We start from the raw sequence: 16,183 nt of genomic DNA, 5'->3' as shown, positions 1-16,183 counted from the left end.
AAATACAGTCATGCTCAGAAGAAAAATCTAATACATGAACAGAAGCTCCAGACCAGCTGTTTCACCTGACATGACTGCCATAAAGAGGAGGCTGATGCCAGAGAGCCAGGTCTGTATTCTTGAGAGACCATTTTCTAAAAACTTACATCACCTGTTAAGTCTACCTTAAAAAAGAAAAACCTTGGTGGGAAAAGTGTCGAATTTCCATTCTGGAAAGCATATTGGGTCCAATCTCAGCAAAACAGTTATAAATGTAGGCAAAAAAACCAATTCCATTTAAGTAGAGCTACAAATGGAAGTAGGTTTTAGAGTTAATTGCTTTTAGAGGGGGTCAACTTGGGGTTTTTTGGTCCCTGCTATGGAATTATTATTATTATTATTATTATTATTATTATTATTATTATTTGTCCCTGAAACAGGGCAAAATTCATAAATATGATCCCAGGATGAAGACTGCCCTCATCTGAAAGCATTTCATTAATGGCACTGATACTGAAATTAATATTGAAAAGTGCAGCCTGTAAATTTGAGAATATGTTCAGGATGCTCTTTGCTCATTGGACTATAAACAGTTTTAAGCTGCTTTCAGCTTGTGCCCAACTGCCCTTTACAGCAGAAGGCAATAATGCCCAGCATCAGGTCTGGATACAGTAAACCAACATGTTCAGTGCTATGCTACTTGTTAGACTAACTTCAGTTTTACAGAAGAAAATCTGGTCACTTTTGAGATTGTATAAATACTATCTGAAGTCTCCTATTTAGAGATTATTACAGAAAATATGCATTACAGGTCCTTAAATTTGATCAGTGCAATGAACCAGAGCAGATTAATCAGATACAAAAGCTAATGATTTTACTGTCTGTCTAGGAGTGATTTATGGTGGTAGCCTATTCCATGATCTTCTGCTTTATGCCAAAAATGGTTGCTATAATGGTTGCATTAAGGCCCGGGACTGTGGGGGGGGGGAGCAGGGAGTGCAGAGCTTTGGGGTTTTTGGTGGGCATTTTTGAAGACTCACTGCCCAGGCATTCCATGGCGCTGGGAGGTTTGGTTTTGCTTGGCTAGCTTGGTTTTATTGGCCCAGGCAAAGAGCTGTTCCCTTTCCTAGCTTGGAGAAACTGCAGTAGAAATCTTTCAGCTGCCTCAAGGTGAACTCAACTGCTGCAGGTCTGAGACTGGAGGAGTGGGACTGGTGGGAGCAGGGCTGCCCCGTTCCAGCCCCAACCCTCAGGGATCCAAGGCAGAGAATGCACACCAGGAGGCTCCAGACCAGCTGTTTCACTTGCCATGACTGCCATGAAGTGGAAGTTGACGCCCGAGAACCACCAGGTTTTTGCCTACTGCTGGAACTCCTCCGTGGAAGCTCCACTTCCCTTAAGCTGGCGCCATCTCACACCACATGTCAGGAAGGCGTATTTCTCCAACATTTCCCCTATTCTCCAGGCATTTTTGGGTTTTCATTCCTCTCTGTGTGTGTGGCAGGATGTGAGTTCTGACAGTTTGGTGTTGTTTTTCTTCCTTGTCTTGTGGATGTTTTGTTGTTAATAAATGGTTGGGGTTTTTTTCCCACTTCCTTCTATTAGTATTCATTTTCTACTGGTGCAGGGGTGTTGTTGAAACCCTTTAGAGGAGACTACTCATTACAGAGTGTCCTCTCTTAAATTTGTCTCAAAACTGAGACATCATCATAAATCCCATGGTTCTCAGTGAATTAAGCAACCAGAAGAGACAGGCTTCTTACAAATAAAAGTATACTACATCAGTAAATGAAGGAGGCAGAAGTTACTCCTTAGGATCAAGATTACACAAAACCTTTGACTAGTCAAATGCATTCACTGACGCATGTGCAAGCATGTGTTGAAGAATGTGTTTGAACAGAAACAATTTGCTGCATCACAACTTAACGTGGAACTCAGTGACAGATTGCCTTACAAAATCCATTAAATATGAAAAACTCACTTAAACAATACACAGGAGTCCGCATGCTGTCATGTCAAAGGACCAGTGTCTTTAAAGAATGAATGCTGCTGAGTGTTCACATTATTAATTTCTAGCTCCACTGAAAACAATGCCAACCAAAATGCCCATTAAATAGCAATGAAATGTGACTGGAGTTCTGCCAAACCCATCTACTGGTCTCACTTACATGCAATATACCCAGGAAAAAACTGTTTTCAGTCACTACTTCTACAATCCATCAGAAACAAATACATGACACCTATGTGGGAGGCTGCAGATCCCACTACTGATTTTACAAGCAGTAATTTCCCAAGAGAAATTCCTGTGATTTTCAAGTAAGAAGATTAATGGATGTTTTTACTCCACAAAGATTTTCTGTCTTGAGCTTGCTTTCTGATGTGACAGTCTTCTGCATCATCTTCTCTTTTTACTATATATGAGGAGCATAGAGAAAAATGACAAAAGACTTTGCCATTATTGGTTAGTATTAAAAAAAATTAGAAATATGTCCTCTGCATTGTACAATTTACTTTATTTTCTTTTTGTGAGTTTCATGCACTTTAAATCTGTACTGCATCAATAGAGGCATACAGCAGGTAGGTAGCTACTCTTTTTTACTTTATTACTGCTGTTATATATAAATGAAAGAAAAAAAGGAATCCTGAACCACATCATATACCCACTTCACTAGACTGAAAGATTAAAGTAAAATTTTAAAAAAGGAAAAAAAAGGTTCTGTAAACACATTTATTATTTTAAAAGGGAATAGTTCTCACTTTATGGATTAAAGCCTTTCAGAAAATCTGAGCTTATTGCTACTTACAGCGCTATCTTCATATATTGTCAGTGGCTTTACTAAGTTACCATCAACTATGTAATTAGTGGTCATTTGAAGCGAGATCTTCAGTCTGAATTCAAGCTACTCAACTTCAAGTCATCAGTGCTATAGAAACAAAGTGTGTTTACACATTGGCACATTTCCCAGATATTCTGTGCCCAGAACTTGCTTTGCATATTACAAACAAGTTTATAGAATTTGAAAACAAAACCAGAAAGACAGATTTCCTCTTCTCTTTCACCACTCCTTCAGAGAATGATCATCATACCAAAATAGCAATGATGGCTTAGCAATCTCATGAGTTAACACAAGGAGATCTGAGGCATAGTTTTGTGCTCTTCACCAGACTTTATGTATTATCCTTGCTGGTGAGAAGCCTACTGTTCTCTTAACAGATTCATTTGGAAACGATGTTTGCTACTGACAACATCAGAGAGGTGACATTAACAAATGCATGAACCAAATTGTCCTCTACCCATATCCTCTCAAACCTGTTCTCTCTCTCCTGAATTAATCCAGTTCATTTTCTAATAGATTCCAGAGCCAGCCAGCATCATCTGTCTGGATCTGTTCCCACTGTGAAACACCCCTGGGGGAAACCCATAAACTACAGCAAACCCACTCCTCTGTGGAAACCCATGACAAATCCCTTGCAGGCAGCAGAAATCCCAATTGCCACCAGTGATGTAGGGGTCAAGCCTGCATTTTGTTTCCAGTGCCAGCATGCAGCAATCCCCTGCAGCAGGCTGAGCTGCCCCATCTGCTTGGCACTCATTTCTCCATAGCACAACTCACAGCTGTACTCCCAGGGTTTCACACACTCAACACAGCTTCCAGTGGATGCCTTTCAGAGAGGAGAACACACTGCAGCATGGAGAGAGGGCTTCTCTCCTTTACCATGTCTTTATCAGACCTCAGGATTTCTCTTTAGTGATTTTTAAATGACTGCTAGCTCTGCAAAGGAAGGTAAAAAGTAACACTGAGATTATTTTCTGAAAGCTTCTTGTCATTGAGAGCTATGTTCTGTAAACCACCTTTGTCCTATTGTATTTGTATGCTCTGTCATAGACTAAAAGGTGAAAAAGGCAAGCCCTCACCTGTAAAGTTAATGCCACACATGACTCTTTCTACTGCCTTGTTAGCCTATCTGTATGTTACATTCCATCTGAGGCTAAATAATTTGATACAAGCATAAACTGTGCCACCTGTTGGTTTCAGTATGACTGTGAAACATCCACTACTTCCCCTCTGCCAATTCTGCTAGTAAGTGTGCCCACATTTATACTGAAATGGAAAAAAAAAAAAAGGAAACAAAAACCTCCACCTTGTGAGCCTCCAAAATGTTCTGAAACCAGGGGCTGCACTTGTTTTCAGTAAGGCCCTATCTCAGATTCTTTTACAGGCCCTCTTTTCTTGCAAAAGATAATGATTACTCATTTTCTTTGGAAAGTCCCCAGTATCCCAGAGGTAGACAATGAAGTACAACTAAATGTAAAATGAAAAAGCAAGTTCTAGAAATAATTTTTGCTAAGTCCATTTTCTTTGACTACTTCACTAAATATATGATACAAAAATGCAAATTATGGCACTTGCTTCCACTAAATACAGACTAGAAAACACCAATAAGCTGTTTCCACAGTGCTCATGAGGTATAGAAACTATAATATTTCTATACAGAAATATTAAAGAAAAGTTAGAAATGAAAGTCATTAATTTTTACACATTACAGAAGTAACTGTTATTTTCTTATTTTTTCCTATGGCTTATTAATTCACTTGTGGAAGACAGAAGGACAGATCTCAGAAAAGGACTTCAATACAGCAGTGTTACAGTATTAAATTAGTAATGTAAATCCAAACAGCACTAACCTCCCACTCATGTATAAATACGTCCTTATGGCTACAAATGAGGATAAGGACAGCAGAACACCTGGTAACAGGATTCACAGGAACAATCTCTGCTGAAAGAGACACACAAGACAGAATGCAGAGGGACAGAGACTTCAGTCTAGAATGGGAAGGAAATGAGTACTGGTGAGAGACTTCAAATCTTACTCCATCCGAAACACAGGCACTTCTAGCATCTACCTCAACTATGGTGTGCCTTCCAACACCAAAGAAGCAGAATCCAGATTTAACACCTGATTAATCAGTTATTTTGTTTGAAAACATGTCCTGTTCTTAAAACATCACACAAGGCATGCCAGCACTGACCTAACCCTCCCAAGGGTCTGTAATAGAGCAATGCTCACCCTTTTTCTCACTTTCTAATTCTTTGATGCAAACTGAAACAGGCTAACAGGCTTCTCTTAGCCTCTGAAAAGCCTATAGATGGCTGATGTACCCAATAAACAAATTCCTTCTCCCACATGGTGGCCTGACACTGCCCAGATGCTCTCACTCCCCTCCCCACTCCTCAGTGGGGTGGGGAAGAGAACAGGAAGAGCAAAGCCAAGTAAACTCAGGGATCAAGATAAAAGACAGCTTACTAGGTGAATGAGCCACCTCCCACTTTCTTCTTCTGCTACCTCAGTTGTATTGCTTGCTGAGCATGATGCTGGATGGCGTGGCATTTCCTTTGGTAAGAGGGAAGTTTTGAGGCTGTGCAAGTGCCATTCAGACACAGTCAAAACACTGGTGTGTTATCAACAACTTTTTACCCACAAATAGAACACACAGCACCTACATTTTGGCACAAGTGTTCGGGAAGAAGGTAGTAGCCATTAGTCTTGGCACTTGGTAACTCCAGAGAAAATATGTCCAGATGTGACTCAGTGCTTCTGATCTGAAACACTTAAATCTCTCCCTCTATACCAACAAGAACTCAGAGACTTCAAACAATTCTTGAAGAAACTTATATGCATTAAAAAGCAAGGCTACAGAAGACACTAAGCCAAATTGCTCCTTCCTATACTGACACCACTGTTTACTATTGTGCCAGTGTATTATTTCACTGAAACACTATTCATGTTAACAACCCAATTACTTGAATTGACCAAAGCAAAAGGCCAAACCATACAGTGCATATAGCTATAGCTTTATATTTATAGCCATAGCTTTTTATATTTCCATATTACGTCAGTAGTTAACTAAGCATTTGAAGAAATCTGTTACCAGCTGGATGCTTAATGCAACCTCTCCTCATCACAGAAGCTTAGTAAGATCAAAACTAAATGCACATGTCTTTAAAAACCCTTGGTAGGCATTACAATCAAAATAAAAACAGCAGAATTTTTATTATTGTCTTATCTTAGAAACATCACTTTAAAAAACAGGAAGGAAACCTAACAATTTTCTCATGCATACGCATTACAGCCAGAATCAACAGATAATTCATCTCATGTGCCAAAAAAATCCCAAGAGAAGCTGTTCTCAGTTCTATTAATACTATATGGTAACATCACTCTCTGTGGATTCCACCCCTCTCTGTAACTTGTTCATCAAAAACAGACTACAAAAACTGTTTCTAGTTTACTTTTCAATTGCACAGCTACAGTTTTTGTTTGTTTTGTATAATATGATCAAATGAGAGTTATAACACATTTTTATGGTTTTCAGAAACACAGGTTTTATGTAAGGAAAATAAATTCTAAAAAGAACCCCAAACCTAGAATTGAAAAATAATCATAATCAGTACCAAAATAGTTTTCAAATAAATATAAATTTGCAGATACACTGTCGGAATAAACTACATGTTACTTCCTGCTTAGCTCCTAGGACTCATTAGCATTAGGTACAGTGCTGTTGCTCACGGTAGATAAACTAAGCAGCCAAACTTGAAAATGGAAAATTTCATTCCTATTTTTTCTTATGACTAATTCCGTTGCTCTCTACTAGTTGAAACCTGAAATTCAATCTGAGAAGAGTAAGTTTTACAAGTGTTATATAAACATTGCTGATAAGGAACAGAACAGTTGCTTCAGTAAGAGAGGAAACCGTTCTCCCAAAACAAAAACTCACAGAAGTTTATTGTCAAAAGGTGAATATGAATAAAAAAAGTAGATAAAAATATCCCTATTACCATGGTAAGTTTTTCTTGGCTTACCTGGCAAAATGGACCATGCAGTGAAAAATATAAAAAGGCAGTTTAGTGCACAGTTCCGCCTTCATGTGCTCTAGCTCAACTGTGCTTGCCTCTAAAGAAAACTCTCTCTCAAAAAGTGAGATATCCCTTGACAGACCTTGCTAAATCTTTCAGAAATGTGATAAAATAGGAGAACTTGTGCAAAGGAAATAAAAGCTTCTCCTGAGAAACTTTGAACTATATCCTTAAGAGATGTAGGGGTACTGCAGCTCTGGCAAGTAGCTGCTAGACTGAAAAGTCAACCCTGGAGTGTCTCCACTTCAAGAACAGGAACATCACTTCCTGCTCTCTGCATATGACAGGATATTGGGATTAGAAGAACAACTTCACATAATAGATTAGGTTCTTAAAATCAAAACTAACATGCATCCCATTTGTTTGTGTAAGTTAAACAAAGCCAGTTCCAAGGATACCTTATGCTAGGGCACAAGGGTACTACAATATGGAACTCCTGTTTTTAATGTCCACATACATAAAAAACAGGATTGTATTCTACTGAAAAGAAGCTAGTGTGAAATTTTTTCCCAGAATTTTGAATATTTATATACAAGATGCATAAGACACAGTAATTTTATATTTAGAATTCTACTTTTAGCTTAACGGCCATTTTTGTAATATTTTGTTTTCTCAGGTGATTTATTCATCCATTTATTCCAAAACATCCTTTCTTAATAAATACATTTTAGCAGTAAACTGAAAAGGGAAATCTGTTAGCAGGGAGAAAAGAAACTGAAGTGTTGACAATATAGATTACTCACAGTACTTATTTCTCAGCACAGAGCTGCTGGAGAACAACTTGATTTCTGCATGTTTCAGTTTCTGAAAGTATTTTCTCTCTAATTCCCAGAGTAAAGAACTCTGAAGATGTGGTAAAGTTGTGCAAAAGGTCACAACATCCAAAGAACAGCTGTTTGCTTTCACTAGTAAAGAAAAAAAGACCCTGCACTGGGAAGTGACCATAAATAGGTACAGCATACTCCTTACAAAGGCAAAACTCAGAGATTTCAGTGGGAGTTGTGCCATGTTTAATGCAGGACGATACTGCTCTTTCACAGGCAGTATCAAAGAGGAAATAAGCAGAGCACAGGCAAATCCCACAGGATGTCCATGCAACTGTTTCATACCCAAAAGATGGGAAGGAGACTAATGTGAGGCAATTTTAGTGATACTGCTGCTGAGTGACTAATAGTTCAAAACATCCACTTTCCTACTGGATGGCTTTAGCTGGAAAAGCAGCCAAGAAAACATTCTTACACATCAAGATGAGCGTGAGAACTTTGTTTTGTGTATTTAGGAGAGGAAATATGAGAAAAAACTTCTCAGAAAACCAGTATATTTTAAATCTGTATTGCTTGGCAGGGCAAGGGGGTGGTAGTGCTCAACCTCTTCAGCAGACGTCACCAGCAGAAGCACCAAAAAAAAGAGCTGTGCAAGGCTCTGGGGGTTAACTGACCTCCACCCAATGTACCAACTACATGTTTAGTCTCAGGAACCCTCTCTAATCCCTCCACGGATCTGCAAGGCGGGATCCATAGGTGAACATCCTGCTGGTCCTACTTTTGAGCTTGGTTGTCTGCCGCCACTTGAAGTAAACAACATGATCTGGACTCTAATCCCAGCATGCTCAGTTCCTATTTGCCTGCTGTTTAATCCATATTCAATTACAGCTCTGCTACTGAGACAAGCCTCTGTACAGACACTTTCCACACCTCAGAGAGTATAAGTTCATTTGGAAACTGTTACTACAAATAATCCTAATGAAATAGTTTGGCATTAAATCTCAGCCTTATTAATAAAAAAAAGTTTCTGAAATTGGTCATTGAAGTAAATTTTAAAAAAGTTTTGTAGTTTGTTCATTATAATTACTTTATAATTAATCTTCTTGGCAGTGGTATTAGAGAGCAAGTAAATGTTTTTAATAAGTTAAGATGCTCATTTAAAGATCTAAGTTACAACTTGAACTCTGTCATGTATTAATTGTCTCATTTATTTTGTCAATATGTGCAGAGTGACATTAAAAGCTCCATAAATTAGCTTTTAGGCTTTTAGAGACACTTTATAAAAATCATGCAATGGCTCCCAAATCACTTTCAAAATCTAATATTCAAAACTTATTGATCAAGAAGTGAAAAAGCAAAATAGAGAAAAACTATCACAGGAAATCACAATTGATCTAAATCTACTGAGGAAAAAAATCTGAATCCAGTGGCCATTTATGATACTACTGATTTAAAAAGTAGTTATCATGTTGGACTTTGTATGTATATAATCCAGTTTTAAAACCTAAAATCCTTCTGAGATTTTAGAGGAGCAGCCGTCACTCACAGAAGTTTTATAAGGCATGAAAGCAGCAAAACAGTAGTTTCTTTTTCCAATACCACATTATCTTTTCTTTTTTAATCCAAAAAGTACACAAATGGACAGAAAGAAAAGTTTTTAAAATTATCTCAGAATGCAATAATCTGATCAATAGCAACTCTGGAACACTACATACTGCTCATAAAGTTTCTTTCATTAAAAGAGAAGGAAGAGCAGGAGTGAGAATTTCATTACAGTGCTGTGATTGTAGCGAAACTGACCTGTTTTTAGATAAAACTCTAATATAATTTTATTCTTCATTAGGAATGAAGAATTTGGCCTCACTAGATCTGGAGTCTAAGAAACTTTATATTCTGCCATTAGAAAGTGCCTACACCATATGCTTTAAAGACTAATGAAGGAAAATTTTGACAGTTTGATACATATAAAAAGGAATACAGACAACACTTTCCAAACCTTGAGCCTGCACCCTTCAGCATAGGATGCTCTCTATTTGTATTTAACATGTCAGGCTGGAATGATGAACCTTATTGATGATTAGATATGAAATTATTTGGCCCTAAATATACCATAGTTCCACATTTTATTAAAATTTTAGGTTCATTACATCAAAGAACTCTTGATATCGATTTAAATTTACTATGGAGTTTAAAGCGCAGATTCAACAACAGGACGAATCTATGCAGTCGTATCAGATGACACTGCTAGGTATAATCTAAAATACAGTTGAATCCAAATTTTCAACAATTCAGATGGCAGAGCTTTTGTTGCCTCATTCAGAGAGGCAATGTAGGTACTAGCAATTTTTTTAAGATGGAGCCACCTGAAGGACCTTCAAGTTAGCCAGCTTAAAGACTGCACATTCTGAATTACCATTCACATTTGATAATTTTGCCCAGATTTAGCAGTTGGAAATTAAAACTGTTGTTTGTAAACTGGAAGCAATCTCAGACAGATTTATATACACATATAAACCACCATACCTATGTATTACAGACATTTTGAATATTTGAAAATTCAACACAATCATGGCCCATAAATATCTAAAGTCTAAACGTGTAACAAAACGGACTGAGTAAAAAAGTAAAGGTTTTCTGAAGGATTTCCTAATTTCAAAGGCAACAGATTATTTTTTTTCCAGTGCCAGGAGTGCACCAGAAAGGGAATGCAGCAGGTAATCTATGAGACATGTCAAAATATCCTGAAGAACAACTGCTTTCTAAGCTTTATTTTCATACTACATTGGGATAACAGTTCAAACATGCTTTCTAAACTTATCTCTGCTGCTGTAACAGTAAGAACAGGTACATAATCAGTAACTGGTGTACAAGTTAATAGCAGTACTTTAAGGCACCTTCCTAAACCCCACAAACAGACAGCAAATTTCAAGAAACTGAAGCTGAATACTACCATTCTGTCATGATTTGATGTACAAACACATTTCATTACCATCATCTTTTGAATGATTTTCAGGCATAGCTCTATATACTTGTAGTATATAGTAGTGACAAAGGCATTGGAGCCTTCATCTGAAAGTTTTGTTTAATTATGGGGTTAAAAAGAAAAATATCTGCTCACAGCACAGATATTTTTTCTAATAAGTGGTTTTGTTAACATTTTCAGTAATTCTGATCAATGTTTTTTAATTGACCAAGCATCTGGCCAAATTCAAAAGGAGAAAGGTTGCTCCAAATCCCAGATGTTTTATGAAGGGGCTCAGTATTTTCAGATCTGCCAGGCTTCATTATTTACAGGATTGCTATCTTACTCCTGATGCTATTAGATTGTATTTTTTATCTTCACAGTTGTTTCCGAAAGAAAACATGTAGCACTTTCATTGTACACTGAATTCAGAGTATTTTTAAGATTAGCTTATCATTAAATGATGATACATTTTCGCACATAAAAGTGCAATTGGAAAAGTTATTTTGCTAATGCATTTCAGCTCTTTGCAGCAGAGCTGGCTAAATGAGTGGCCAACATTTGTTACCAAACAAAATTATCAGAAATGAAATCCATGCTCCTTTTGACATTCATCTTTTTTTCTGGCTGCTAGGAATTCTAATTATGAGCGTCATTGTCCTAAGGACAGACCAGTCTTTTCCATACACTTACCCTCTGACAGCATGAATAAGTCTCAGTGATGGATAGGCGGTTCGCACTTTCAATTTATTCTTAAGGATTAATGCATTAACCCACTCCACATGCTTCTCTCCACCTTTGACCATGAAAGCTGGGATCCAAAGGACACTGTCATTCAGCATGGATAGTCTATGCACAAATTTTTCTCTGTCACTCTCATTCCGAAAGCCTCCAAATGCTCTTTGTACAACTGATGGGTTCATGGTAATAAAATCAGATTTCGTTCCCACATCGGCAGCAAACTCCACCACAGGAGCTAGATTGCACCTGAAGAGGAAGAAATTAATGGAAAAATGAAATAAATATGAAACATTAACTCAGAAAAATGTGTGCCGGAAGGGGAAGCTGAAAATGAACATGCAAGCCCAATTCAATTTAATGTGAGAAAAAAATACCAGTGATAATAGGTGTGATAACACATAGTATTTTACTCAAGTTCGATAAGGATCAGACAAATTTTGAAAAACATTAAGTGTACAGAATGCTGTGAGAAAAAAACCTCCTCTTTGTCCATTTGGAAACCATATCATCATGCTCTAGAATTCATCAACATCTAAAGCAGCACTTGTGAATAATATGCTTTCTTAAACCTGTTAAGTTTCATTATTTGTTTATCATGTCACCAACAGCTCTCACACAAAGAAAGCCATGCTAGCAAGATAAGGCATAATTTGTACAGTTTAGTCCATGCATTTTTATTTTAGTTTACTTACAACACAGTATGTAAATATAATTTGCAAACTAACTTTACCCCATATTTAAATGAGCTTTTGGTACTTTGGTTTTTGGTATTATCACTGTAGTTGATAAGACGTTCTGAAATTTGGTATTTTTATTTGACTTAGAACTGCAATTTTTGAAAAAAAAGTATTAAACTTGAAATGTCTCCTTCATATCTAATTTTCAAACCTTGTTTAATTTTGCAGTAGCTTTGTGCTTTTTTCTTAGGGTTGAGAAGTTCTCATTATGCCATTGTTCACCAGATTTTTACCCCAATTATATAAATACATACATAGGTAATCACACATATGCATTGAATGCAGGTGACAAAATGCGATTCAGAAATTAGTTGTGATTTCAGCAACCAGTATGACCTGACTGAAACAAATCATCTCCACAACATCCTCAATGAATTAGCCTATAGCTAGTATGCCCCAAAAATGTATCCTGACACAAAAATATTTTCATAACTTAACAGACTGCTCTGAGGTAAAGGATGTTGAGGTAAAGGATGGTAAGAAGCAATGTTGGAACGGGCTCCTCCAGAACATTTACATGTTATCACATTCCTAATATAAATAGTATTCCATTAATTCTGCAATTTTTTATCCACTAGTTTCTTCTAATGGCCAGGTGTCCAATGACATACAAAAATAAGTCACCACTACTTAACACCAATTGATGACCTAGTCCTGTCTGATAATACTAATTACCCAGAAAATAATTTTCACTGTGTAATTATCAGTTAAAGAAGTGGTCCTATCTTCTTCAGAAGGACATTTGTAAGACTATAAAGCATATATTCCTAGGAGATAAAGAAGTCCAAGTTTCTGAAAACACGTGGGGAGATGTAGGCTAAGGAAATAGATTTACATTCTTCCTTATCTTTATACTTCTATTCCACAAACCATCTGGATGCATTTCAGGCTGCTAAGAGTAGTATCTTCTAGAAAACGGTACTTAGGGCATGAGAACTCCAACTGAATTCAGTATTGGCTTTGTAAATTGTTTATGAAAACCTTAATGCACAAACTTATAACCTGCCATTATTAAAAGTTTGTTAAAATCTAAAAATAAACATGATAAAATAATCAAACCAAGTACTTAAAATCAACCAATCAAATGCACTGAATTACTGCTGCTTTTGAAAATACCTCTTTTAAGGGCAGACTGCATTAGGGATTTGCACAGTGGGTTTGTTTTAGTAGTCACATATACGGACATGATGAAATCTATTACTTAAATATGTAAGATAGGTCTTGACATTGCAAATCCTGCTCTGAGTCCAACTTTGAGAAACAAACCATGTATGTACCAGCACCACCATGTTTAAAAAGCTGTATGACATATGCAAAGTGTGCACATATAAGTCTTACAGTTCTAATATGATTCCGTACTTTTTGACAGCTCTTTTCTGATCTGCCAACAGCACCAGTGCCTAAACCTTTACACTTTAGTTTGAAAACAGCTTAAAAATGTAATTTCACCTAAACTCTGGGAAAAAAATCATCATAGGCACACTAAGTACAAGGTGTCCTACCTTGCATGTCATTACTGCTACATCAGTAACTCAAATCTGTATTTGGGAAAGTGTAAGCAGTATACATTTGTAACTTACTGCATATTCAGATTTTTCAAGTATATCTTCAGAAAATAATCAGCAATCCAAATACACTCAGTAACAATAGGACTGGAATGCTTTACCACCCTTATTGTAAAATTTCTTGCTTGTAACTAGTCAGAATCTACCCGCATTCAGTTTAACTTTATTGCACCTTGTCTTGGTGCGATAGGCTGGGCTAACAAGTTTATCCCTGTATTTCTTATATGTTTCAGGGCTAATAAAACTGGCTACTGTGTATTTGTATATAGGCCTGAGTATATGTATATAGCTTTTACCTGTTTTGGAGCTTTTATCTTAACCTCTAATACATCTTTATGCTATGCCACTGTTTCATACTGTTGTTGGAATTTTTAAGTTTATTTTGTTAGAAGATGTCAATGACCTCCCACCAATTCTCATGATTCTTTCAAGAAAACTTCACATTCAGAGGCAAACATACATATACTAATTTTCTTTTAAGTGAAATTAAGAAGCCTATTAATTGAACAACTTTTAAATAGTCAATTCAATACCCTTCCCTTGTATTTTTTAACTCTAGCTGATTTGCCATAAGGCACAGAATGCCAAATATAATCACAACAGTGAAGAGATGGTGAGGGGGTTTCTGCACCAAAAGCTTTACCATTACATGCCTAGGGATTTATTCACCGTAAATAAAACCATATTTTTATTGGGGCTTTTTTTTAGGAAGAATATATAGAAGATTGTAATTTACTGAATTTCCTCTTTCTCACATGCCACATTATTAGTACCTTGCAACATATGAATGCTTAAAAATAGACACCAAACCACAAGCTTCTTGCCATCACTTTCCATTCATTCTAAAAACAACTTCAGTGTTGTCTTCATGATAGCATGCAAGTAAGCAGGCTACAGGCGAAAGCTGAGCAAGACAAACTTGCTATGCTACTGTTACTGAGAATATGGAAATAGTAATTAAGAGTCATATTGAGCACTGAATATTGACTTAACTAAGTAAATAGCTGAAAATATGAGTATTGAGAATATATCACATTATAAAAAAGTTTGTAAATCTCCTAAATCTCCTTCTCCAGAGCAAACTATTCACTGTTTCCAGACAAAAAGATGAAATGAGTTTTCTTCCAGCAAAAATAATTTTATAAAATAATGGTTTTCATGATTCCTTTTTTATTTTTTTCCCATAAAAATTCAGTTTCAGTATTTTGTTTGAAACAAACAATCTTATGGCTATTTTTGTTCTACATAAAAGTGTTTCATCAGAGGCTCTAACTACTACTTCTTTTCCTTGCACAAAACTAGCAAATAATTAGTTACTATCTGCTCCCTTACTTTTTCTAAGCACTATCTGTGTCAGCAGTGTTTAGTAAATGGTCTAATGAGACAAAGATTGATACATTTTGGAAAGGGGGTTAGAAAAAAACCTAAGTGTATGGGAAACATTCATAATTCATGTGATTGGCAGTATCATAGGCAGTAATACCCATGGCACCTCAAATTAATACTGCAGTCCCTGTTCTTCCCATTACATCAGACCAGACCATAGACAAAACCTCTGCACAGCCATTTCAACAGGGTGGTTACTCTAAACTTAGTATTAGGCATCAATCATATTATTTAGGAAATCTGTAAGCTTACAGAGGCACCTAACGTACACAAATACTATGTACAACCATGATGCTAAAAGGAAAATATATCTATAAAATATTCCCAGTAAGAATACAGGGGTTCCCACACATGAGCTTTCAGTGTGATAAAAGATTTTCAACTGAAAAATGCACTGCAATGCTATCACTAAAAGGAGCACTGGGATAAAAGGGGAAAATTAGGTAATTTCTGAAATATCATGCAGTATTTGAGCATGCATAAAACAACTGAGATACTAAGACACACAGACCAAAAAGTCTCAGTGACTGAACACCTGCTTCTTCCACAACCACCTGTTGCATGTATTAGTTACAGTGGATATGTTTAGAAGAAGTGTGGGTAAAAAACTGGTAATGGCTCTTGTTGTATGCCATAAGAAAAAAAAGAAGAATGGAGTAGGTGCTCCTACACAACACTTTTACCAAACTGGGTGATCATCCCTGGGTTTGCTGTGCCATCTTTATGGCCCAAACATATCCATAACATACATGGTCTTTTAGAGAACAGAGCTTAACAAAGAAAATAATGCAATCAAAGTACAAAAATATGCTCAAATGAGAATCAGTTATTCCACAGAGATTCAGTTCAACTTGCTTTGTCACTTATAGCTCATGTATATGAATACAAATGTCCAGTACATAGTATTCATAGACCGTATTTCAACTTAATTTCAGATAAAAACCATTAAAATTTCCTCGAGTAAAATGCCTATCATTTCAATTTTATCTGACACTGAGAACCAAAAGAATATTCTACCTACAGTAGAATAATGCAAGAAATGGCCACGAATCTGTACATTTCTTAATCCTCTAACAATTGGTGGACTTGAGGTTTACAAGTTTAAATAAATACTTTAAAATACTATAAAGCC

General features: G+C 36.5%; 1 protein-coding gene across 4 annotated transcripts in view; it reads right to left on the bottom strand.

Annotated features, from left to right (window-relative positions):
• ST8SIA4 (ST8 alpha-N-acetyl-neuraminide alpha-2,8-sialyltransferase 4) overlaps positions 1–16,183 on the bottom strand; it is an 87,259-nt gene that overhangs the window by 45,561 nt on the left and 25,515 nt on the right. For all 4 annotated transcript variants that reach the window (XM_048291261.1, XM_048291259.1, XM_048291260.1 and 1 more), the window contains exon 4: positions 11,316–11,609. In XM_048291261.1, the coding sequence (XP_048147218.1) occupies positions 11,316–11,609 (294 nt within the window). The remainder of the gene's footprint in view (positions 1–11,315; positions 11,610–16,183) is intronic.

The sequence above is a fragment of the Corvus hawaiiensis genome, chromosome Z, assembly GCF_020740725.1.
Source record: "Corvus hawaiiensis isolate bCorHaw1 chromosome Z, bCorHaw1.pri.cur, whole genome shotgun sequence".
NCBI lineage: Eukaryota > Metazoa > Chordata > Aves > Passeriformes > Corvidae > Corvus > Corvus hawaiiensis.
The sequence above is the reverse complement of the archived record's forward strand: the minus strand, read 5'-3'. Positions and strand labels throughout refer to the sequence as shown.